Source organism: Coregonus clupeaformis, chromosome 30 (assembly GCF_020615455.1).
Source record: "Coregonus clupeaformis isolate EN_2021a chromosome 30, ASM2061545v1, whole genome shotgun sequence".
In the NCBI taxonomy this organism is placed as follows: Eukaryota; Metazoa; Chordata; class Actinopteri; order Salmoniformes; family Salmonidae; genus Coregonus; species Coregonus clupeaformis.
Window position 1 is genome coordinate 42,283,301 of NC_059221.1, and position 27,457 is coordinate 42,310,757.

At 45.8% G+C, this 27,457-nt stretch overlaps 1 protein-coding gene across 1 annotated transcript in view; it reads left to right on the forward strand.

Moving 5' to 3' along the window:
• The window catches only part of LOC121546180 (FYVE, RhoGEF and PH domain-containing protein 1-like), a 187,385-nt gene that overhangs the window by 131,134 nt on the left and 28,794 nt on the right, over positions 1-27,457 (forward strand). Inside the window, exons 6-7 of the mRNA XM_041857247.2 lie at positions 191-347; positions 6,813-6,951. Coding sequence (XP_041713181.2) covers positions 191-347; positions 6,813-6,951 — 296 coding nt within the window. The remainder of the gene's footprint in view (positions 1-190; positions 348-6,812; positions 6,952-27,457) is intronic.

Sequence of the window (27,457 nt, forward strand, 5' to 3'; positions counted from 1 at the left end):
GGTTAGTTTACTTCTGGTCCCCACAAGAATAGTTAAACACGTCCACACACACACACACACACACACACACACACACACACACACACACACACACACACACACACACACACACACACACACACACACACTCACTCACACACACCACAACTCCGTCTAACCCTGACCCTGACCTCTCCTCTCTCTCTCCCAGGGATTTGAACCCGCGCATCGGGGACATCCTGCAGAAGCTAGCCCCCTTCCTGAAGATGTACGGGGAGTACGTGAAGAACTTTGACCGGGCCATGGAGCTGGTTAACACCTGGATGGAGAGGTCGTCCCAGTTCAAAGCCATCGTCCACCACATCCAGGTAGGGGGCCTGTAAAACCTGTCCAGGGTTAAGGGGTTAGGGTTAAAGGACATCCAGGTAGGGGGCCTGTAAAACCTGTCCAGGGTTAAGGGGTTAGGGTTAAAGGACATCCAGGTAGGGGGCCTGTAAAACCTGTCCAGGGTTAAGGGGTTAGGGTTAAAGGACATCCAGGTAGGGGGCCTGTAAAACCTGTCCAGGGTTAAGGGTTAGAGTTAAAGGACATCCAGGTAGGGGGCCTGTAAAACCTGTCCAGGGTTAAGGGGTTAGGGTTAAAGGACATCCAGGTAGGGGGCCTGTAAAACCTGTCCAGGGTTAAGGGGTTAGAGTTAAAGGACATCCAGGTAGGGGGCCTGTAAAACCTGTCCAGGGTTAAGGGGTTAGAGTTAAAGGACATCCAGGTAGGGGGCCTGTAAAACCTGTCCAGGGTTAAGGGGTTAGTGTTAAAGGACATCCAGGTGATGGGTCTGATCTAACCCTGGGTTAGGGGTTATGTTTATATAAAACCCTGGCCCTAACCCTAACCCTAGCCCTGGCCCTAACCCTAGCCCTGGCCCTAACCCTAACCCTGGCTCCAGCAGCTCTTTCACACTCTCAGCTTCCTCAATGAAGAGTCCCAGCTGGCTGTGTGTCTGTCCTGGCTGTGTGTCTGTCCTGGCTGTGTGTCTGTCCTGGCTGTGTGTCTGTCCTGGCTGTGTGTCTGTCCTGGCTGTGTGTCTGTCCTGGCTGTGTGTCTGTCCTGGCTGTGTGTCTGTCCTGGCTGTGTGTCTGTCCTGGCTGTGTGTCTGTTATGGAACAAGCATAGCTAGACATGTTCTCTCTCTTTCTTTCCCATAACACCTCCTACTCTTTTCTGTACAAACTCAAAGCCTAATGCCTTGAGTATAATGTTGACTAAAGCCTAATGCCTTGAGTATAATGTTGACTAAAGCCTAATGCCTTGAGTATAATGTTGACTAAAGCCTAATGCCTTGAGTATAATGTTGACTAAAGCCTAATGCCTTGAGTATAATGTTGACTAAAGCCTAATGTCCTCTAGTATAATGTTGACTAAAGCCTAATGCCTTGAGTATAATGTTGACTAAAGCCTAATGTTGACTAAAGCCTAATGCCTTGAGTATAATGTTGACTAAAGCCTAATGTTGACTAAAGCCTAATGCCTTGAGTATAATGTTGACTAAAGCCTAATGCCTTGAGTATAATGCTGACTAAAGCCTAATGCCTTGAGTATAATGTTGACTAAAGCCTAATGTCCTTGAGTATAATGTTGACTAAAGCCTAATGCCTTGAGTATAATGTTGACTAAAGCCTAATGCCTTGAGTATAATGTTGACTAAAGCCTAATGCCTTGAGTATAATGTTGACTAAAGCCTAATGCCTTGAGTATAATGTTGACTAAAGCCTAATGCCTTGAGTATAATGTTGACTAAAGCCTAATGCCTTGAGTATAATGTTGACTAAAGCATAATGCCTTGAGTATAATGTTGACTAAAGCCTAATGTCCTTGAGTATAATGTTGACTAAAGCCTAATGTTGACTAAAGCCTAATGCCTTGAGTATAATGTTGACTAAAGCCTAATGCCTTGAGTATAATGTTGACTAAAGCCTAATGTCCTTGAGTATAATGTTGACTAAAGCCTAATGCCTTGAGTATAATGTTGACTAAAGCCTAATGCCTTGAGTATAATGTTGACTAAAGCCTAATGCCTTGAGTATAATGTTGACTAAAGCCTAATGTCCTTGAGTATAATGTTGACTAAAGCCTAATGTCCTTGAGTATAATGTTGACTAAAGCCTAATGCCTTGAGTATAATGTTGACTAAAGCCTAATGCCTTGAGTATAATGTTGACTAAAGCCTAATGTCCTCTAGTATAATGTTGACTAAAGCCTAATGCCTTGAGTATAATGTTGATTAAAGCCTAATGTCATGTATGTATCCAGATCATTGTTGCAGTATTGGGATGTGTTGAGTGAATTGACAAGTGTCATGAAACGTGGCTGAAATATGTTTATGCTCATGTCAACGGGATATATGCTTTTTCCCCTGGCAGTGGAAATACCATGAACAGATCAATAGGATCATATGGAGACGTATCAAGCTATTTGTGTCATCTCCAGGGGGTTAGAGATGGGTCACTCAGGATCTGGCAGCCTGGCGCTCCTGCTGTTAAAATGCTGTCCTTACACATGTTCATTACATGTGTGATGAAGCGGAATGCACACATCCACTGTTAGGTTTGAACCCCTAGTGAGTGTGAGCGTTCATTGTAGTGTAATGTGTAGCTCAGTTTGTAGAGCATGGCGCTTGTAACGCCAGGGTTGTGGGTTCGATTCCCACGGGGGGGGGGCAGTATGAAAATGTATGCACTCACTAACGGTAAGTCGCTCTGGATAAGAGCTTCTGCTAAATGACTAAAATGTGTAAGGAATATGAATATCGGTCTTTCTGAATTGATGAAATGATACATGAGGTTCTATAATATTTTCCCTGATATGAGTGGTAGCTACAGTGAGGGAAAAAAGTATTTGATCCCCTGCTGATTTTGAATAACAGAATAACAACAAAAAAATCCAGAAGAACGCATGTATAAAATGTTATAAATTGATTAGCATTTTAATGAGGGAAATAAGTATTTGACCCCCTCTCAATCAGAAAGCTGTTTCACAGCTCGTTACCTGTCTTTTATACAGAAAACGAGCTGAGATTAGGAGCACACTCTTAAAGGGAGTGCTCCTAATCTCAGTTTGTTACCTGTATAAAAGACATCTGTCCACAGAAGCAATCAATCAATCAGATTCCAAACTCTCCACCATGGCCAAGACCAAAGAGCTCTCCAAGGATGTCAGGGTCAAGATTGTAGACCTACACAAGGCTGGAATGGGCTACAAGACCATCGCCAAGCAGCTTGGTGAGAAGGTGACAACAGTTGGTGCAATTATTCGCAAATGGAAGAAACACAAAATAACTGTCAATCTCCCTCGGCCTGGGGCTCCATGCAAGATCTCACCTCGTGGAGTTGCAATGATCATGAGAACGGTGAGGAATCAGCCCAGAACTACACGGGATGATCTTGTCAATGATCTCAAGGCAGCTGGGAACATAGTCACCAAGAAAACAATTGGTAACACACTACGCCGTGAAGGACTGAAATTCTGCAGCGCCCGCAAGGTCCCCCTGCACAAGAAAGCACATATACAGGGCCGTCTGAAGTTTGCCAATGAACATCTGAATGATTCAGAGGAGAACTGGGTGAAAGTGTTGTGGTCAGATGAGACCAAAATAGAGCTCTTTGGCATCAACTCAACTCGGCGTGTTTGGAGGAGGAGGAATGCTGCCTATGACCCCAAGAACACCATCCCCACTGTCAAACATGGAGGTGGAAACATTATGCTTTGGGGGTGTTTTTCTGCTAAGGGGACAGGACAACTTCACCGCATCAAAGGGACGATGGACGGGGCCATGTACCGTCAAATCTTGGGTGAGAACCTCCTTCCCTCAGCCAGGGCATTGAAAATGGGTCGTGGATGGGTATTCCAGCATGACAATGACCCAAAACACACGGCCTAGGCAACAAAGGAGTGGCTCAAGAAGAAGCACATTAAGGTCCTGGAGTGGCCTAGCCAGTCTCCAGACCTTAATCCCATAGAAAATCTGTGGAGGGAGCTGAAGGTTTGAGTTGCCAAACGTCAGCCTCGAAACCTTAATGACTTGGAGAAGATCTGCAAAGAGGAGTGGAACAAAATCAAAATTTAAGTACTAAGTCATGTTTTGCAGAGGGGTCAAATACTTATTTCCCTCATTAAAATGCAAATCAATTCATAACATTTTTTATATGCGTTTTTCTGGATTTTTTTGTTGTTATTCTGTCTCTCACTGTTCAAATAAACCTACCATTACAATTATAGACTGATCATGTCTTTGTCAGTGGGCAAACGTACAAAATTAGCAGGGGATCAAATACTTTTTTCCGTCACTGTAGGTGTTGGGACTGGGAGCCAGTCAGGTTAATATGAGTGGTAGCAGAAGGGTGTTGGGACTGGGACCTATTCAGGTTAATATGAGTGGTAGCTCAGGGTGTTGGGACTGGGACCTATTCAGGTTAATATGAGTGGTAGCTCAGGGTGTTGGGACTGGGACCTATTCAGGTTAATATGAGTGGGAGCTCAGGGTGTTGGGACTGGGACCTATTCAGGTTAATATGAGTGGTAGCTCAGGGTGTTGGGACTGGGACCTATTCAGGTTAATATGAGTGGTAGCTCAGGGTGTTGGGACTGGGACCTATTCAGGTTAATATGAGTGGTAGCTCAGGGTGTTGGGACTGGGACCTATTCAGGTTAATATGAGTGGTAGCTCAGGGTGTTGGGACTGGGACCTATTCAGGTTAATATGAGTGGTAGCTCAGGGTGTTGGGACTGGGACCTATTCAGGTTAATATGAGTGGTAGCTCAGGGTGTTGGGACTGGGACCTATTCAGGTTAATATGAGTGGTAGCTCAGGGTGTTGGGACTGGGACCTATTCAGGTTTATATGAGTGGTAGCTCAGGGTGTTGGGACTGGGAGCTAGTCAGGTTAATATGAGTGGTAGCTCAGGGTGTTAGAAAGAGCAACCAGTAGAATACTAATGTCCTAGTAGACAGAGGATTGCTCCTACTTCAAACACTCTGCTCAGAGCTCACTGTTACTGACCACAGACCTGATCAATCAGATAAGAACCACCAGCAGCTATGTACTATTGCCCTGCTGTCTGTCGGAGGTTGTGGCTCCCCATAGAAATAGAAGCTGAGATGTAGTCTATGGAGGCTCCTCTTTAATGTGGGACTCCTCAGGATGTATTGTGGAAACCTACAATGTGAAAGTATTCCGACCCCTTGACTTTTTCCACATTTTGTTAGGTTAAAGCCTTGCTCTAAAATGGATTCAATTGTAATTTTTTCCTCTCATCAATCTACACACAATACCCCACAATGACAAAGCAAAAACAGGTTTACATTTTTATTTGCATAATAAAATACAAATAATGAAATATCACATTTAAATAAATACTCAGTACTTTGTTGAAGCACCTTTGGCAGCGATTACAGCCTCGAGTCTTCTTGGGTGTGACGCTACAAGCTTGGCACACCTGTATTTGGGGAGTTTCTCCCATTCTTCTGTGCAGATCCTCTCAAGCTCTGTCAGGTTGGATGGGGAGCGTTGCTGCACAGCTATTTTCAGGTCTCTCCAGAGATGTTTGATCGGGTTCAAGTCCGGGGTCTGGCTGGGCCACTTAAGGACAGTCAGAGACTTGTCCCGAAGCCACTCCTGCGTTGTCTTGGCTGTGTGCTTAGGATCGTTGTCCTGTTGGAAGGTCAACCTTCACCCCAGTCTGAGGTCCTGAGCGCTCTGGAGCAGGTTTTCATCAAAGATCTCTCTGTACTTTGCTCCATTCATCTTTCCCTCGATCCTGACTAGTCTCCCTGTCCCTGTCGCTGAAAAACATCCCTGCCACCACCATGCTTCACCATAGGGATGGTGCCATGTTTCCTCCAGACATGACGCTTGGCATTCAGGCCAAAGAGTTCATTCTTGGTTTCATCAGACCAGAGAATCTTGTTTCTCATGGTCTGAGAGTCCTTTAGGTGCCTTTTAGCAAACTCCAAGCGGGCTGTCATGTGGTTTTTACTGAGGAGTGGCTTCTGTCTGGCCACTCTACCATAAAGGCCTGATTGGTGGAGTGCTGCAGAGATGGTTGTCCTTCTGGAAGGTTCTCCCATCTCCACAGAGGAACTCTGGAGCTCTGTCAGAGTGACCATCGGGTTCTTGGTCACCTCCCTGACCAAGACCCTTCTCCCCTTCTTAATTGAATCCATTTTAGAATGAGGCTGTAACGTAACAAAATGTGGAGAAAGTCAAGGGGTCTGAATACTTTCTGAATGCACTGTATATAATTTTTTTGTTCAGAAAACTTGGGGGGCTAAATGAAACCACGGGCCGCCAGTTGGGGAACCCTGGTGTAGGTGAAGGGGAGGAGACAGGTTAAAGAAGGATGGTTATACCTTGAGACTATTGAGACATGGATTGTGTATGTGTGCCATTCAGAGGGTGAGTGGGCAAGACAAAATATTGAAGTGCCTTTGAACGGGGTACGGTAGTAGGTGGCAGACACACTGTTTTTTCACGCTCAACAGCTTCCCGTGTGTATCAACAATGGTCCACCACCCAAAGGACACCCAGCCAACTTGACACAACTGTGGGAAGCATTGGAGTCAACATGGGGCCAGCATCCCTGTGGAATGCTTTCGACACCTTGTAGTCCATGCCCCGACGAACTGAGGCTGTTCTGAGGGCAAAAAAGGGTGCAACTCAATATTAGGAAGGTGTCCTTAATGTTTTGTCCACTCAGTGTAGATATTCTCTCTGTCCGCTCTGTGTTTATGTAGGGTGTGGGTGTTTATCTCTCATATCTTGGTGTGTGTGTGTCCCTCAGAGAGAGGATCGCTGTGGTAACCTGACCTTACAGCACCACATGTTGGAGCCGGTTCAGAGGATCCCTCGCTACGAGCTGCTGCTGAAAGATTACCTGCACCGCCTACCTGACGACCATGATGACTTTAAAGACGCACAGAGTGAGTGTGTGAGCCCATCCCGGCCCTGCGTCGCGCACCGCTACACACACACACACACACACACACACACACCCTTCACATCGCACACACACACACCCTTCACATCGCACACATTGAGGGCTTTGACTATTTTGAAGTAGTCAACTGGTTGGGACCTGAATTAATGAAGATCCAGGTCAGCAGAAAGGGTCCTAAACAAACTTTCCATAACTCCAGGTGGCAGTAAATCACCAACTTTGGCGTTATACTTGTTCAAACAACACCCTCCAGGTGGCAGTAAATCACCAACCGGGGCGTTATACTTGTTCAAACAACACCCTCCAGGTGGCATTAAATCACCAACCGGGGCGTTATACTTGTTCAAACAACACCCCCAGGTGGCATTAAATCACCAACCGGGGCGGCAGGTAGCTTAGTGGTTAAGAGCGCTGTGCCAGCAACCGAAATGTCTAAAATGTAAAATGTTATACCTGTTCAAACAACACCCTCCAGGTGGCAGTATGCACCCTTTTCAGTTTGTTTACAGACTCATAGAAGTAGTAGAAGAAGAAATGAACCACTTTAAAATAGAGAAAGCCCTCAATGGTGCTGCCAATGCTGTCACAGAAGCCATTATGTCACAGATGCAAGACTGGCCTGTCATGCCAAATAGTGTCCCCCTGCCAAATAGTGTCCCCCTGCCAAATAGTGTCCCCCCCCTGCATCACAACGCTATATCAACGGTGTGATGACCTAATGGGTCTAATTTTGGAGATCATTACAGCCTGAATTAATAATAATAATAATATGCCATTTAGCAGACGCTTTTATCCAAAGCGACTTACAGTCATGCGCGCATACATTTTTGTGTATGGGTGGTCCCGGGGATCGAACCCACTACCCCTGGCGTTACAAGCGCCATGCTCTACCAGCTGAGCTACAGAGGACCATACATAGTGGGGATGAAAATAATTACATTATATTCATCCCCACTATGTAAACAAAGCTGATTTCCGCGACAATTTCACTGTTTAAATGAGATTTGTTTAGCTAATAAGATTAAAAAAACTACTTCAAACTACAGTACTTTTGGGTACCTTGCGATATGTAACTTTTTGAGCGACCCGACCGAATTCACATAGAAATGTGTTATAGATCTGTCATTCTCATTGAAAGGCAAGTCTAAGAAGCGGTAGAGCTGTTCTATGTGCTTCCTGTTCTTTAAGTTTCGTTTTTTGCGTCTTTTACATTCGGTTTTGTACAGCAGCTTCAAACTGCTGAAAATACAATATTTTTGTTTATTGAAAATATATTTTACTGCAGTTTAGATTGTACAATGATTCTCTACACTATGCATTGCTTGTTTTGTCACATAAGACCCACGGGGCGGTGCACAATTGGTCCAGCGTCGTCCAAGGTAGGGGAGGGTTTGGCCGGCAGGGATGTGGGTTCGTTTCCCACGGGGGGCCAGTATGAAAAAATATCTAAAAAAATACATGTATGCATTCACTAACTGTAAGTCGCTCTGGATAAGAGCGTCTGCTAAAATTACTAAAATGTAAATGTTAATGTATAAACAAAAATGATTCGAATTTTAGCAACCAGGAAATGGCGGAGCAATTTCTGCATATTGCACCTTTAACATTTCAACAACATGAAATCCATGTCTTAAACGTTGCAGAAATAGCAAAGAAGACGTGTAATCTGCTTGACACATTAATGTTACTTACCTTACAGATCAGAAAGTCAGCTAATTTCCACTCCATTCATTTGCAAATCCATTTGATATATACACTGGCTTGTCTGGCTGCCATGTTTTAATTTTGAGCATCCCCTCCTCATGTCTTGTCTTCACTGAAAAAGTATTATTTCAGTAGTTCTCTATTATGATTTTGTAAAAATCTATCTCCCATAGCTCATTAGCACACCCTTGTGGTTGAATATATATGTACCTACTGTAGGTTCAAGGATACAACAATGAATAATGTTGAACTAACAAATACCGTCAAGGGATACGTTACAATTTACAACAATGAACACCTTGTGAAACAGATGTGAAAACCAACCTGGCAATATTTAAGATTATTGTGGTACAGGTGTGTCATTAATTTTTTTTTTTTGTACACTCACATGGTAATCATAGACTGAAATACTGAATTCTGGTGTGTGTAATAGAGAGTAGGTGGTTGCTGTGTGGGTGGGAGGTTCTGCCTGTCACTTGTTCTCAACAGGCAGCCAGTCTCGGAAGGAGGCCTCGAAGAGGGAGACTGGGAAGTCCAGGCACTGCTGCTCTCCTTGTTCTGAGTGTTTGCAGTGCTAGTGTTTTTAGTTAATCTGTGTATCTCACATATTATGTGCACAGTATGAGAGAGCAAGAAAACTTTCTTATCAGATAATGACAACATGACGGTAACAGTAGCTCTAGATGATGTAATGAAACGTTGGAGAGGGAGGTTGGTAACGGAGGACATCAGGTGGATCCACGTCTGGGTGTTGGGCAGAACCCCAAGGTCCTGGAGAACAGGAGCAGAGTTAAAGGGAACAGGTCTGGGTGTTGGGCAGAACCCCAAGGTCCTGGAGAACAGGAGCAGAGCTAAAGGGAACAGGTCTGGGTGTTGGGCAGAACCCCTAGGTCCTGGAGAACAGGAGCAGAGCTAAAGGGAACAGGGGAGGAGACAGAGACGGAAACAAGCAAACACACAGGTTACAGGTAGATCACGTATGTAAAAATACAGTTATTGAATGATTTAATTTCAATAAAATGTTTGATCAGACGTGCAAAAATTTTAATGTCAGACAGAAAAAAAAAGGATACCTGTCTGTAATTTATGACATCAGTGGGGTTGATGAGGGTGGTGAGGGATGGAAGGAGGTGTCCAGAGATGGAGAAGGGCACTGGAAGTTACTTAATGTTCAATAACATGGGCCTGGTTTAGCTGGAAGTGACTTAATGTTCAATAACATGGGCCTGGTTTAGCTGGAAGTGACTTAATGTTCAATAACATGGGCCTGGTTTAGCTGGAAGTGACTTAATGTTCAATAACATGGGCCTGGTTTAGCTGGAAGTGACAATGTTCAATAACATGGGCCTGGTTTAGCTGGAAGTTACTTAATGTTCAATAACATGGGTCTCGGTAGCTGGAAGTTACTTAATGTTCAATAACATGGGCCTGGTTTAGCTGGAAGTGACTTAATGTTCAATAACATGGGCCTGGTTTAGTTGGAAGTTATATTTCGCTACACCCGCAATAACATCTGCTAAATATGTGGCCAAGACAAGTGTATTTTTTAAATTATTTCCTACGCAGTTTAATTAAGGCCCTATCTATCTTTTCAGTGTTTGAGCCGATGGGGCTTGGATAGGTGTATCATTATGGTGATGACTCCACCCTGCTGTGTAATGGGCTCCGGGACACTTCTGCCATATTACTACTTACACAAATCTAGAACCTCTAGATATGCAAACACCAACTAGAAACCAATGTCCAGTTCCACACCAACCCTGGCCTAAAGTTGGATTTGGAATTGGGCACAAAAGAGTAATGGCTATGGAGAAGGGTATGGAGCGGTTTCAGTGGCAACAGAAATTGTATTTGAATTCCATAATGAATTCCATAATTTTGAATATCTATTAGGATATTGAATTTGAATTTCATATTTTTCAATTTGTAATGCACAAATTGAATCATTGAATTCATAAACATAACTTGTTTCATGAATTGAAACTGAATTTAGTGAATATTACATTCCGTTTTCTAATTCAATGTTATATATTTATATATTCCGTTTCAATATGGTAGATATTGCATTCGTTGTCTTTGTATCAAGTTTACAAACTATAATTTCAAGTTTATCAAAGTTTCATATATTCAACTTCTCAGATGCATTCAGATTCAGTTTTCAAATTCAGTTCTCTAAATTCAGATTCAAAACCAGAGACAACATCCTGGTACTTTGCCACCTCACTCCCTTCTAACGTGGCCTGTGATCATCATAGAGGGGAACAGAAGACACATCCATATTACGGAGAGTCTCAGCTTTCAGGAATGGGGTCATAATAGCTTATAGCCAAACAGTTCAAATGCTAGATCCAAATTCATAGGAAGAAAATAAAGGAAACATGCCACATTGGCTTCTGAAATAGCCAGAAGCTTCTGTTTACCACAGTGAGTGTTTAATTCCATCTGTTCTCCTCTACTTTTCCTGGCTTTTCTTGGCTGGCAAAGTACTAGTACTAGGATGTTGACCACATTAGAAGCTAAATGACTTATATGCATTCTTCGAGGCAAGCAACACTGAAGCATGCATGAGAGCACCAGCTGTTCCGGACGACTGTGTGATCATGCTCGCCGTAGCCGATGTGAGTAAGACCTTTAAACAGGTCAACATTCACAAGGCCGCAGGGCCAGACGGATTACTAGGACGTGTACTCAGAGCATGCGCTGACCAACTGGCAAGTGTATTCACTGACATTTACAACCTGTCCCTGAACAAGTCTGTAATATCTACATGTTTCAAGCAGACCACCATAGTCCCTGTGCCCAAGAACACCAACGTAACCTGCCTAAATGACTACCGACCCTTAGCACTCACGTCTGTAGCCATGAAGGGCTTTGAAAGGCTGGTCATGGCTCACATCAACACCATCATCCCAGAAACCCTAGACCCACTTCAATTCACATACCACCCCAACAGATCCACAGATGATGTAATCTCTATTGCACTCCACACTGCCCTTTCTCACCTGGACAAAAGGAACACCTACGTGAGAATGCTGTTCATTGACTACAGCTCAGTGTTCAACACCATTGTGCCCTCAAAGCTCATCACTAAGCTAAGGATCCTGGGACTAAACACCTCCCTCTGCAACTGGATCCTGGACATCCTGACGGGCCTATAGGGAGGAGGTCAGAGACCAGGCCGTGTGGTGCCAGAACAACAAACCCTCCCTCAACGTGATCAAGACAAAGGAGATGATTGTGGACTACAGGAAAAGGAGGGCCGAGCACACCCCTATTTTCATCAACGGGGCTTTAGTGGAGCAGGTCGAGAGCTTCAAGTTCCTTGGTGGCTACATCACCAACAAACTATCATGGTCCAAACGCACCAAGACAGTCGTGAAGAGGGCACAACAAAGCCTATTCCCCCTCAGGAGACTGAAAATATTTGGCATGGGTCCTCAGATCCTCAAAAAGTTATACAGCTGCACCATCGAGAGCATCCTGACTGGTTGCATCATCGCCTGGTATGGCAACTGCTCGGCATCCGACCACAAGGCGCTACAGAGGGTAGTGCATACGGCCCAGTACATCACTGGGGCCAAGCTTCCTGCCATCCAGGACCTATATACCAGGCGGTGTCAGAGGAAGGCCCTAAAAATTCCAGCTACGCTAGTCATAGACTGTTCTCTCTGCTAACGCATGGTAAGCGGTACCGGAGCGCCAAGTCTAGGTCCAAGAGGCTCCTTAACAGCTTCTACCCCCAAGCCATAAGACTCCTGAACATCTAATCATGGCTACCCAGACTATTCGCATCGACCCCCCCCGCCTTTATTTACGCTGCTGCTACTCACTGTTTATTATCTTTGCATAGTCACTTCACCCCTATCTACATGTACATATTACCTCAATTACCTCGACTAACCTGTACTCCCGCACATTGACTCGGTACCGGTACCCCCTGTATATAGCCTCGTTATTGTTATTTTATTGTGTTACTTATTAGTTTATTTTTTACTTTAGTTTATTTAGTAAATATTTCCTTAACTCTTATTTTTCTTAAAACTGCATTGTTGGTTAAGGGCTTGTAAGTAAGCATTTCACTGTAAGGTCTACACCTGTTGTATTTTATTTTATTTTATTTGTCTCTGGTTTTGAATCTGAATTTACAGAACTGAATTTGAAACTGAATCTGGATGCATCTGAGAAGTTGAATATATGAAACTTTGATAAACTTGAAATTATAGTTTGTAAACTTGATACACAGACAATGAATGCAATATCTACCATATTGAAACTGAATATATAAATATTGCATTTGAATATTCAATTAAATTGAATTTTAATTTTTTTAAACGTAATGCAATATTCACTCAATTCTGCTTCAAATCATGAAATACAAGTTACATTTATGTAACTTTAGCCTTGAGATGGACTATCTGGACTAACCCCTGGGCCAGTGTTGGTACTGCTGAGAGCATGGCGATGCTGCCCACCGCAGGGAGGCGTCCCACTCCTGGATGCTGCACCTGCAAAAGAGCTTGAACAATGATCAATTGTAAAATTGTCTAACCAGGAGTGTGACGGAAGGATGACCTTCCCCTGTTAGACACTAGTGTCTTCTAGTCCAGTGACTGGACTTACCTGGCCCTGTTCCTCCAGTCCGATTGATCCGAACTCACTGGCTCTGGTGGATGGGATACCTCCTGGGTGTCTCGGACAGTCGATGGTCCTAAAGTCATTCGGAGAGGTAAATTGTAGAGGTACATTTTTATAAGCTCAGCATGACTACAATTTCTTGCTTTCTCAAATGTCAGGGCTTTCAGTGGTCGACCATCCAAATGTTCCAACTGGAGAATGTTGTTGGCTTCCACCGAGGTAACCCTAGGAAGACATAAAGAGAAGAATATCAGTGTTAGGAAAACTAAAACTAGCTTCAGGTTATTTTGTGTGCAAACGCAAATAGTTATTATCTGAGATTTTAATATTCACATTAATGGATGTTGACCCCAGCTAGGAGCGAAAGAGCAGCGAGGTTTCCCAGGTCTCGCCTTCCTTTCGTCCTTCTTCCAAACCAAGTCATTCTCCCGGATGTCGAAGCACTTGGTCCCCCTTCTTGATTCTCCTCCGGTAGCTCTCCTCCAGTGATTCTCCTCCGGTAGCTCTCCTCCAGTGAAAATCTCCTCCGGTAGCTCTCCTTCTGATTCTCCTCCGGTAGCTCTCCTTCTGATTCTCCTCCGGTAGCTCTCCTCCAGTGATGCTCCTCCGGTAGTTCTCCTCCAGTGATTAATCCTCCGGTAGCTCTCCTTCTGATTCTCCTCCGGTAGCTCTCCTCCAGTGAATCTCCTCCGGTAGCTCTCCTCCAGTGATTCTCCTCCGGTAGCTCTCCTCCAGTGATTCTCCTCCAGTGAAAATCTCCTCCGGTAGCTCTCCTTCTGATTCTCCTCCGGTAGCTCTCCTCCAGTGATTCTGCTCCAGTGGCTCTCCTTCTGCTTCTCCTCCGGTAGCTCTCCTCCAGTGATTCTCCTCCGGTAGGTCTCCTTCTGCTTCTCCTGCGTCTTGTCCATGTTCAGTCTCACCTTGATCAATAACAGAAATAAATGCAATTATATGTCATATGATTACAAATACATCTCTTACATATCTCTTGGAGAGCCAGAAAATAAATTAACAGCAGACAACCATTTTTACCTGGTCAAAAACCTCCACGTCCTTCTCAGACCTTGCCTGAAGGTGGTCCTCGAAGGCAGCCTTCACAATCTGTCCGATTATGTACCATGGATAAAGATCAAATTGTAAAAAGAAAACTTAAAACAAACCGTTGGTCTGTGGATGATACGCAGCAGAGACCCGGTGCTTCACCCCCCCAGTCCTTGAACAAGTGTAACGATCCCGGCTGTCTGAGTCGGGTCCTGGTCGTAATCTCCAGTTTCCCGAGGGTTCGGGAACGCTCCGGGGAGCGCTCTGGTTTCCGCACCTGCTTCCCATTAGCAATCTGCACACCTGGGCCTAATCAGCACCTTTCTTAGGCTCTGGCCCAACATCCAGTTCCTGCCGGATCGTTAGCCATGAACAGTAGGTGTATCTGCGTATCAGTTAGAGTATCTAGCGTGAGTTTTTGTTGTTTTGTACTTTGTTGAGTTTTGTGTCCTTACCTCCGTTTTTGTTTCACCTGCAGTCACACGTCCGGAACCTTCACCCCACCTCTGCCTGATGGTCGGCGGCTGCCGAGCCATCACTGGACCTTGCACTGCACCCCCAACTACTCATCCACGCCGCCCGCTCTGTCCCTGGAATATTCTGCACCTTTTGTTTGTATCCGAATAAACCCTCACTTTCGTTCAACTCTCCTTGTCCTGGTCTGCTTTTGGGTTCTGGCTGAGGGAACTGTGACAGAACGATCCGGCCAATTATGAACCCAGCGGACCTGGACTCAGTTCGCCATGCCATTACCCAGCAGGAGAAGATGTTGGGCCATCATAGCACGGTACTACAGGAGATCGCGTTGTCAGTTCGGAACCTTTCTACCGGCCTGATGGAGGTCCAGAACCAACGCCAGTGTCCGGTGGAGGACCCACTACCGGTTTCACCCATCTCGCCTGCCGCTTCTGAAGTTGTGTCCCTCCGTGAGCCCAAGGTTCCGACGCCGGATAAATATGAGGGGGAGCTGGGAGGATGCCGTTCCTTCCTTATGCAGTGTGGATTAGTGTTCGATCTACAGCCCTACTCTTATGCCACAGATAAGGCTAGGATAGCCTTTGTGATTGAGTTGCTGCGTGGTCGAGCGCTGGAGTGGGCTTCAGCCGTTTGGGAACGACAGGATCCCTGCATGGCTTCATACCAGGGGTTCACGGCCGAGATGAGGAAGCTCTTCGACCATTCCGTCCGAGGGAGGGACGCAGCTAGGCGCCTGTTTTCTCTTCACCAAGGAACTCGCAGCGTGGCCGATTTCGTGATCGAGTTCAAGACGTTGGCTGTGGAGAGTGGGTGGAACGAGGAGTCTTTGCAAGCGGCTTTTTACCAGGGTCTGTCGGAGCAGCTCAAGGATGAGTTGATCTCCTATCCGGAGCCTAGTGACCTGGACAGCTTGGTAGCCTTGTCTATTCGGGTGGATAATCGAGTCCGAGAGCGAAGGAGGGAGAAGCAATGGGGTCCTTCCAATCGATCAGCTTCTCAGTTCCCAGTCGGGTCGGGTGGTGAACCAGAACACGTCGATCATTCTCCACCACGAAGGATTAGTGGAGAGGACCTCTCTCCCGATTCTGAACCCATGCAAGTGGGGGCGGCACGGGTTAACCAAGGAGGAGCGTCAACAGAGACGTAGGACCAACTGCTGCCTCTACTGTGGTCGCTCGGGACATTACATCTCCACTTGCTCCCTGCGGTCGTCAAACTGCCCGGCTCGCTAAAGTTGGGAGGACTTTTAGCGAGCCAGTTTCAACCTCTCAGTACCTCTGTCAGACCCCGCTTCCCGGCTACCCTTGTGAACAGGAATCAGAGCTTAGCGCTTAACGCTTTTATCGATTCAGGTGCCGATGGAAGCTTTCTTGATGCCGAGTTGGTGGAACAGCTGGGGCTTTCCAAGGAGCAATTGCCGGAAGCCATTGAAGCGACCACTCTGAACGGCAGTAGTCTGGCACGTATCACGATGAGGACTGAACCGGTTAAGATGCGGTTGTCAGGGAATCATTCTGAGATGATTTCATTTTTCATTCTGCCGTCTTCCCATGTTCCTCTGGTCCTTGGATACCCCCTGGCTGAAGGAACACAATCCCACGTTCGATTGGGTGACGGGCAAGGTAACGAAGTTGGAGCCTGGATTGTCATGCTAACTGTCTCAAGACTGCCTGCCCCCATTCGGTTCCCAGTCAGGTGATTGAGGCTAAACCTCCAGATTTGTCCCTGGTTCCCGAGACATATCACGATTTGGGGGAGGTTTTCAGTAAGCAGAAGGCTCTGTCACTCCCTCCCCCACCGACCATATGATTGTGCCATCAACCTGGTCCCTGGAGCTGTCTACCCCAAGGGAAGGTTATACAGTATCTCCCGACCTGAACGTGAGGCGTTGGAGACCTACATCAAGGAGTCCCTAGCTGCTGGTCTCGTTCGTCCCTCGTCATCACCCCTGGGGGCAGGATTCTTCTTTGTGGGTAAGAAGGATGGCTCTCTTCGACCATGTATTGACTATCGGGGGTTGAATGACATCACGGTCAAGAACAAGTATCCCCTGCCCTTGATGAGTTCTGCCTTCGACTCCTTACAGGGGTGCTACGGTGTTCACCAAGTTAGACCTACGCAATGCGTATCACCTGGTCCCGGATCAGAGAAGGGGACGAGTGGTTGACGGGGTTCAATACACCGATGGGGCACTTCGAGTATCAGGTGATGCCGTTTGGACTGACCAATGCTCCAGCGGTATTCCAGAGTATGGTGAACGACGTCCTGAGAGATATGATCGGTCTCTTCGTGTTTGTTTACCTGGATGACATTCTGATCTTCTCGAAGGAACCTTCCGACCACGTCCAGCATGTCCGGCAGGTTCTGCAGCGATTATTGGAGAATCGCCTGTTCGTGAAGGCCGAGAAGTGCGAGTTTCACGCCCACACGACATCCTTTCTCGGGTACATCATCTCCAGGGGGTGAGATTAGGATGGACCAGGAGAAGGTTAGAGCGGTTCTGGAATGGGCCCAGCCCGGTACGAGATTGCAGCTCCAGAGATTTTTGGGGTTTGCGAATTTCTACCGCAGATTCATCCGGGATTACAGCCGTGTGGCCGCTCCATTAACTGCCTTGACTTCCAGCATCAGGACCTTCAAGTGGAATCCGGAGGCGGATCGAGCGTTTCTGGATTTGAAGAAGCGATTCACCAACGCACCGATTCTCTCTCAACCGGACACGGCCCGTCAGTTCGTCGTTGAAGTGGACGCGTCTGATGTGGGAGTTGGCGCCATCCTGTCGCAGCGATGCTCCACGGACAGTAAACTCCATCCCTGCGCCTACTACTCTCGTCGCCTTTCGCCTGCGGAGAGGAATTACGATGTGGGTAACCGGGAGCTTCTCGCGGTGAAACTTGCCTTGGAGGAGTGGCGCCACTGGTTGGAGGGGGCGGAGCAACCGTTTATTGTCTGGACTGACCACAAGAATCTTGCTTACGTGCAATCGGCTAAACGGCTCAACTCCCGTCAGGCCAGGTGGGCGTTGTTTTTCGGACGATTCAAGTTTGTCCTGACGTTCGACCTGGATCTAAGAACGGCAAGGCGGACGCCTTGTCCCGGATGTTCTCCAAGACGGAGGAGAGTGGGTCCAAGACCGAGACAATTCTCCCCCGGAACTGCGTCGTGGGAGCAGTTATGTGGAAGATTGAGGAGGAGGTGCTGGCGGTCCTTCGGACTCAGCCCGGACCCGGTAACGGTCCACCCGGTCGGTTGTTTGTGCCTGAGTCGGTTCGTCCTGCTGTTCTCAAATGGTCCCACGCCAGTAAGATGGCTTGTCACCCTGGCGTGGCTCGGACAATGGCGTTTCTTCGCAGACGTTTTTGGTGGCCTGCCATGGCCGAGGATACTCGGGGTTTTGTTGCTGCCTGTCCAGTGTGTGCGCAGAATAAGAGTACCAATCGGCCCAGCTCTGGACTACTTCACCCCCTTCCTATTCCCCGGCGTCCATGGTCGCATCTGGCCCTGGACTTCGTCACGGGGTTGCCCGCTTCTGAGGGGAACACGGTCGTTCTGACTATCGTGGACAGGTTCAGCAAGTTCGCCCACTTTGTGCCTATTGCCAAGCTTCCCTCTGCCTCGGAGACGTCCGAGATCCTGGTCAGGGAGGTTTTCAGGGTCCACGGTTTGCCCAGTGATATCGTTTCCGACCGTGGCCCTCAGTTTACCTCTGCTGTCTGGAAGTCCTTCTGTTTGGCCATTGGAGCTACAGTCAGTCTCACATCTGGTTTTCACCCCCAATCCAATGGTCAGGCGGAGAGAGCCAACCAGAAGATGGAATCCACGCTACGCTGTCTGGTCTCTTCCAACCCCACCTCCTGGGCCTCTCAGTTGCCTTGGGTTGAGTATGCCCACAATACTCTCCCCTACATCTGCCACTGGGATGTCTCCCTTCCAGTGCCTGTATGGCTACCAACCTCCCCTGTTCCCTTCTCAGGAGAAGGAGCTCTCTGTGCCTTCTGTTCAGGCCCATATTCGTCGTTGCCACCGGACCTGGCATCGGGCCAGAAAGGCACTCCTTAGAGGTTCGGACCGGTATCAGCTCCAGGCGAATCGTCGCCGGACCCCCGCTCCCACCTATACCATCGGAGATAGGGTTTGGTTGGCCACACGGGATCTTCCGTTACGGACTGAGTCTAGGAAGTTGTTACCGAAGTTTATTGGTCCGTTTGTGGTGGAGAAGGTGATCAATCCAGTGGCAGTGCGACTCAAACTACCGAGGACGCTCAGAGTCCATCCCACCTTTCATGTCTCCTGCCTCAAGCCTGTCTTCCTCAGTCCTCTGTTGCCTCCTCCGCCTCCTCCTCCTCCTCCTCGGATGATCGGAGGTGGTCCTGCCTACACGGTGCGTCGCATTATGGATTCCAGACGGCGGGGCCGGGGTTTCCAGTATCTCGTGGACTGGGAGGGGTATGGTCCTGAAGAGAGGAGTTGGATTCCGCGGCGTCAGGTCCTAGATGCGGATCTCATCAGGGACTTTTACCGCCTCCATCCTGGCGCTCCGGGAGTCCGCCCGGTGGCGTTCGTCGGAGGGGGTACTGTAACGATCCCGGCTGTCTGAGTCGGGTCCTGGTCGTAATCTCCAGTTTCCCGAGGGTTCGGGAACGCTCCGGGAGCGCTCTGGTTTCCGCACCTGCTTCCCATTAGCAATCTGCACACCTGGGCCTAATCAGCACCTTTCTTAGGCTCTGGCCCAACATCCAGTTCCTGCCGGATCGTTAGCCATGAACAGTAGGTGTATCTGCGTATCAGTTAGAGTATCTAGCGTGAGTTTTTGTTGTTTTGTACTTTGTTGAGTTTTGTGTCCTTACCTCCGTTTTTGTTTCACCTGCAGTCACACGTCCGGAACCTTCACCCCACCTCTGCCTGATGGTCGGCGGCTGCCGAGCCATCACTGGACCTTGCACTGCACCCCCAACTACTCATCCACGCCGCCCGCTCTGTCCCTGGAATATTCTGCACCTTTTGTTTGTATCCGAATAAACCCTCACTTTCGTTCAACTCTCCTTGTCCTGGTCTGCTTTTGGGTTCTGGCTGAGGGAACTGTGACAACAAGGCTTGGTTGGTCTAAAAGAAAATCGCACATCAGTAAATAGACTTGGCTATTTATATAGTTAGCGACAGAATATAGCCTATGATATCCTTGTTCTAGAGTTCACAACTCAAGGAGACCTCAGGATCAGGGTGTTAAAGATGTCCATCATCGCCTTGGAGGTGGCCTCGCCAGTCTCGTCCTTGATGGGTATCATACAAAACGTAAATAAATTATTGGTTCCAAGCACCCTTTTTAATGGGTTACAGAAGGGAATTTTAGAGTAAAGCACATTCTCTTCCTTTACTGACCTTAATGGGTGTTGCCTCCACCCGCTTGCTAAAGTGATCGGTCGCCGTCAGACGCCAGTTCCTGGATTTCATGAAGGGTCCGATTGAGGTCCACCCCTAACAATTAAAGTGTTAGAGAGAAGATTACTTTATTCTTACCCGTATCTGTGTCATACAGTACGCAGATTTTCATATACATTAGCATACTGACACACACACACATTATATAATGTTGAACTCTGCTGTGGTCAAATAAAGCGACCATTACAAAACAACTTATCAGGACAGAATTTAAATTGTGACACTTACCGATCATGTGCCATCAGGTGAAACAACTTCAACAAATGGGCTTCAACTCCTGCGCCACAGTCTTCACCCTCTCAAACCTCTGGCAGCCTAGACAGGAACTGACCTTTAAGCACAAAGTGACAAATTGAAACATTGTGTGCGCTCTGATATGACATTCATTGAAATCATAATAATTTCAAAATATAATAGAATGTGATTGAAAAACAAAATGTTCACTTGCCCAGCTGTCCACATCCTTGAGAATCCCACACCAGAAGAAGCGTAGGTTGATTTTGGCAATCATGCGCTTCACTCCGAAATGGCCAGCATGCATCTCGATCAGTACGGTCTCCTTCTCCTCCTTAGTGAAAATAACCCTCCTGTGTGGCTGGCCATCCTTCCCTGTTAGGTACATGTGATTGCCTAACAAGTTGGAAGAGAAGAGTCGTTGAAATACTAGTCTAAGTAAATTTGCACTGTTGTCTTTCTCTGTTTCTCTCTCCCTCTCTCTCTCCATCTCTCTCTCTGTCTTTCACTCTCTTCCAACCTCCCTCTCTCATGTTCATCCTTTCATTTTTACTTTCTTCCTCTCTCTGTCTGTCTGTCTGTCTGCCTGCCTGCCTGCCTGCCTGTCTGTCTGGCTGCCTGTCTGTCTGTCTGTCTGTCTGTCTGTCTGTCTGTCTGTCTGTCTGTCTGTCTGTCTGTCTGTCTGTCTGTCTGTCTGTCTGTCTGTCTGTCTGTCTGTCTGTCTAGTGAAGACACCTAGTTAAGGGCAGTTGGAGTTACCATATTTGCTTACACCTATCCATTTGATTGATCAGGGTTACTTATAGCTAGATACCTCAATATGACAGACATATAACTAAATGTATACTGTAGCTAGCAACATGTAGATGACCAACTATCTGGCTGGCTATGTTGAAAAATGGTTGTACAATAAATCCTTCCAAGTGATCTAATAGAAGTTAACTGCTTAACGTTATCCTGATTTGTGAATTCCTGTGCCCCCCCCCTACAAATGTTGTGCCTCTTGTCGAGATCAGTTGTGCCTTCATAGTACTTCACCTGGTTGGAAAGATAAAACAAAATCTCCTTGAGGGATGCCGTTAAATTGCAAGCTACATACAAACAGAAAGCTACAATAACAGTTAGCTAGCTAGCTAATGTTAGTTAAATAACATTGGCTGGCTAGCTAGCTAGCTGACTAGGAAGGATGAGGTAAATAAGTAGCTCTCTTACCAAATAAACAGGCTTCTGACAAACAGTTGTGGCAAACCTTTGGCCAATTTGCCGCATATTTTGCTCATATTTTCACATGCAAATTAGTTTTGTGGCTAAGTGTTGCAGTAAAAAATCCCTCCCTCCCTCCCATCCACCCCTCGGGACCCATGCACAGTGTACCTAACCTTCTCCAGAGGCAGAGATGACATCACCTCCTTAACCCACTGCGTAAAGGAAGGCGGCTTTGCAGACTTCCAGTGAAAGAGGACAAGGCGGCGAGCTAGCAGCGAGGCAAATACTATCATTGGCCTGATGCGTGGTAGCATTCTGGTCTAGGGGTAGTTTGAGGCAAAAATGGCAGTGAACGGATTGGGGTGTCGTATCGGGTGAATGCTGGCAATTATTGCTGTCAACAAAGAGTCCGCTTAGGCTGCACCGTGATTAGAGGCTTTTATTAATATCACACGTTTACAGCATAAGTTACAGACCCGCGGTGTCTGGAGAAGCCCCGTCCCAAATTAATCTGAATGCTTCTCCCCGCTCTTCGTCTAGGTCCTATTTATAAACAATGGCAATAAATGGGTTGCTCCCTTTTTCGTCCAATCACCTATCCCCCCTGGGGCGTCACCCTCCAACTGCTACATTTGAACTAAGATAAACAACATTCCATTTCTTCATGAAAAATATTTAACAAAGGCATAATCCTAATACACGACAGGGGCTAACAATTGTATTACACGTATGTGAGAAATGCCTAAACAAAATGGGGTCCCAGAAGCCACTCAGAGATTGGAATGACCAGAACACGTGTCCCACAGTCTCTGGACTCTGGTGGCATCTCAAAACACTTGGGGTCAACATTTGGATATATGTTTTTGCCAATCTGTCATTTGAGTAATGGAGACGGTGCAAAACTTTGAACTGAATGAGCCCATGCCTTTATGCAAAATGAGGAGGTGTGGTTACGCTCAATACTATGTTGCTATATGTCATCATGTAGCTCTACACCCATGCAGATGTAGTATTTGCCAAGGAAGGCGGATTAATGTTCTGTATTATGTTGTATAATCTGGAGATTATGCCCTTCAGATACGTGTTAAGATCTAAGCACCTCTTGACTGGACACTTAGTGTGCTCGAGTGGAAATGAAGGGAAATGTTTTTTTGGCAAAGCTGCGAGTTTGCAGGTATCTTAAAAAAAAGTGGGTATTGGGAATTTTATGGTCAACCCTCAGAGTATCAAATGAGACAAATGTGTTATCAACAAATAGGTCCCAAAAAACACCAGACCTTTCCTATGCCAGAACCGGAATGCTGTGTCAATCTGCGACGCTGGGAAGAGATGATTAGATGTTAATGGGGAGAAGCAGCTTGCTTTTTTAAGGCTAAAGTGATTTTGGAATTGGGACCAGATTTTAAGGGAGTTCTAGACAATGGGATTCAAAACATGGGTGCCAAGGTTCATGGGCAGCACAGGAGTGAGACAGGAGAAGTTGGAAGGCTTGACTGTAACTCCATGATGGCCCAGGTTGGACCGCTCTTATCCAGAGCACCTTACAGGAGCAATAAGGGTTAAGTGCCTTGCTTAAGGGCACATCGACGGATTTTTCACCTAGTCGGCTCGGGGATTAGAACCAGCGACCTTTCGGTTACCGGCACAACGCGCTTAACCACTAAGCTACCTGCTGCCCCATTCAAGGGTTTTTCTTTATTTTTACTATTTTAATAATAGTGAAGACATCAGAACTATGAAATAACGCATATGGAATCATGTAGTAACCAAAAAAGTGTTAAACAAATCAAAATATATTTTATATTTTATATTCTTCAAAGTAGCCTTGATGACAGCTTTGCATACTCTTTGCATTCTCTCAACCAGCTGAACAACATGTATTCAACGTCTTTAACAGATACAAATAAATCCAATACAACTTGAAATCATCAGCATGGTAATGAAGAAAATAGCAAAGACTGGATATTTCCCAAATAAATTGTTTATTTAATATTTGTATGTAGCTACAACATGAGAGAAATGTGAACACTCTGGGGATTAGGGCTGTCCCCGACCCAAAAAAATATCTTGGTCAACCAAGAGTCGTCTATTCTTTCGACCAATCGATTGGTCAAAAAAAAATGTAACACGCATTTTTCCATACATAGACATGTCCTATGTGTTTTAATCAAATCAACTGTATGCACTGAGCTTATCTGATACTTTAAGCTAACTGTTTGATGAAATAATTAAGACACACAAATTGATTTGATTGTGCCGAGCCTAGCTCAGACTTGCTCAGACTGTGTAAAAAAAAAAAAAGACAGCGAGTGACTGTTCGACTAGCACCCATTGTCTCTCTCTCCTCTCTGGTGCAGCGACCACCACACATCAACAGTGTATATATACCGCTGTCCATGTTCCTGAAGCTGCAACATAATTACAGCCATTTCTGACTGAAAAATGATGTTACCGAAATCCCTCATTTGTTTTGGAAAAGCATTCGCTATCCCCTCAACCCTTGCTCTCTTTACGTAACAACATGTATGCTTCGCATGTACGTGACCAATAAGGCCCGACCTATAAGCATATCATAAACGCATCAATAAATTGGTTATAACAATAACTCTGAACACCGTAACACGTGACAGCAAAATAGATGCTGTCACATGTGAAAAGTAAACCCGTAACGGGGGGAATGTTTACTGGTTGCTCAGGAGGTAAAGGGGAAGTCAGATGTGGCAGGTGGCTTAGTGGGTAAGAGCGTTGTGCCAGTAACCGAAAGGTCGCTGGTTCTAATCCCCGAGCCGACTAGGTGAAAAATCTGTTGACGTGCCCTTAAGCAAGGCACTTAACCCTAATTGCTCATGTAAGTCGCTCTGGATAAGAGCATCTGCTAAATGACGTAAATGTAAATGTAATGTGTGGAATAAATGTGACTAGTTGTGGAAAATACAGGAGATCAAGAAAAATAAGGGAAGGAGCGAGCGCTGCGTAATATTATGTGTACCGAACAGTTAGATTAAAAAATAATTTTCCGTTTAATATAATAACCGTTTTGAACAATGTAAACAATACTAGATACATTATAAGCGTCTGTTGTAAAAAAATATGTTTTTTTTGTAAAGCCTTTATTACAGCGAAGACTAAAAACAGTCGCATTCATTTGTGAATGCAATTTCCGAAATGGAACGGTTTAGGCCTATTTATTGTTTATTTAGTATTCAATGGTTGCTTTGCTATTATTACTTTGTACCCCTTTTTCTCCCCACTTGGTAGTTTACAGTCTTGTCCCATCGCTGCAACTCCCGTACGGACTCGGGAGAGGCGAAGGTCGAGAGCCATGTGTCCTCCGAAAACACGACGCCGCCAAGCCACACTGCATCGCTTAACCCGGAAGCCAGCCGCACCAATGTGTCGGAGGAAACACTGTGCAGGGGGCGAACCGAAGTCAGCGTGCACTGCGCCCGGCCCGCCACAAGGAGTCGCTAGAGCGCGATGGGACAAGGACTTCCTGGCCGGCAAAAACCCTCCCCTAGCCCGGACGACGCTGGGCCAATTGTGCGCCGCCTCATGGGTCTCCCGGTCGCGGCCGGCTGCGACACAGCCTGGGATCGAACCCGGGGGCTGTACTTACGCCTCAAGCCCTGTGGATCAGTCCGTAAATGTAAATGTAATGCAGCGCCCTAGACCGCTGCGCCACTCGGGAGGCTGTTATTTTAAAACTAAAATGCTTGATTGCATTTCACATCGTGAATGACTCGTGTGATGACATGAACGAATAAATGATTGATTGATACAGTACAGTAAAATATAGGCCTAAGTAAGTTACAGTATTAAGACTAAACAGGATGTGCTCTTAGGCCTACAGCTCGATGGTGGTTATACAGGGCTGCTATACTAAGCCTACTAATGATAATGATAATACTTATTATTATAACGATGATCATAATAACAACAATAAGAAGGAGATCTAGGAAAAAGGAGAATTATTATTATTATTATTATAAATATACTTTTTTTCTCACAATTTGGAACAGTGTAAACAACACTAAATCAATTATAAATAATACCAGAGAGGCCGGTCGAACGAAAAAAAAAGTGTAAGTAAAGATTAAAAACAGGCACATTTGTTAAATTGTTGCGTGAGGCTTGGTGCTCACGGAATCAGTAGGCTATTAAACAAACACTCAAACAGGAAACAGAAGCGGGATCTGTCTTATTTCTGTAGCTATGGGTGATTTCTAAAGCCAGGCCCATTTAACAGTTAGGCTATTGATTATAGACCTAATTAAGTTGGGGTTTCCTCTCTCCTAACTTTTCTTAGAGAATTAAGGCAAGGGCTGTTTTCTCCTAACTCTGCTGCTGCCTCATTGTTCTCGACACCAATATGCTGGTTAACTTTGCTATTATGCACATAGCAACACGGTCTAGGAAAAGGCGCCAATTCAACAGCGCACTGATGCGTTGCAGGACAGCGACCACTGTCCAACGAGGGAGAAAGCACATTTGTTATAAAATAATAAATGGTTTATTTGTGTTGCACCGTTGTTCTTACATAATATAACCATGTACAATTTCAGTAGCACATGTCTTAGACTGATGGACTGTGCCATCCCCACGGCCTCCACAATGGATCAGTACACTGAGACAGGAGCCAATCAGACAGGTGTCCCCACGGCCTCCACAATGGATCTGTCCACTCAGACAGGAGCCAATCAGACAGGTGTCCCCACGGCCTCCACAATGGATCAGTCCACTGAGACGGGCCTCCACAATGGATCAGTCCACTGAGACAGGCCTCCACAATGGATCAGTCCACTGAGACAGGCCTCCACAATGGATCAGTCCACTGAGACAGGAGCCAATCATTATTTTTTTGCTACTGCTCGACCAAAGAAATCTCGGTCGACCAAACAATCGACCAGTCGACTAAATGGGGTCAGCCCTAATGGGGATGTTGACCTTAGGATGTTTAAAGGGACAACTACAGAATTATTTACATGAGCCAAGTGATAACTGAGCAATAGATTAAGCAATGGAAGTTTAAAAGATAATTAACAAAATTGTAATAATTAATACAACAAAAACTAAATCAAACCCAGTTCAGAACTATTGCCTTTTTGAGTGAACTTTGGAGATGGCGAAGTCCTTTGTCCAAAGCTTGTTGAATGCATGCACTGAAACAATCAGAAAACACAAAACAAAGTTAGGATACTGAAAACAATTACTGAAAACTCTTTATATTTTGGTAGAAATTCAGTTATGCCTAATATGGCAATTCATATTATTTTTCCAAAATTATTGTTAATCTAGAAAATGCTGGGTAATTTCGACAACCTAGCGCTGGGGCAATATTGGGAAAAACACAGCATTGGGTTAATTCAACCCAGCGCCTTGGGTTGAGCACTTGACTCAACTGCTGGGTAAATTAGACTGTATTGCTGGGTTAAAACAACCCAGTGTGTTGGATTGTGACATAAACCCAGCGCCTTGGGTTGGGGGATTGACCCAGCAGCTGGGTACTTTACAGTGCATTCGGAAAGTATTCAGACCCCTTCCCTTTTTCCACATTTTGTTACGTTACAGCCTTATTCTAAAATTGATTAAATTATTGTTTTCCCTCATCAATCTACACACAATACCCCATAATGACAAAGCGAAAACAGGTTTTTAGAAATGTTTTCAAATGTATTAAAAATAAAAAACAGAAATACCTTATTTATATAAGTATTCAGACCCTTTGCTATAAGACAGGTGCATCCTGTTTCCAT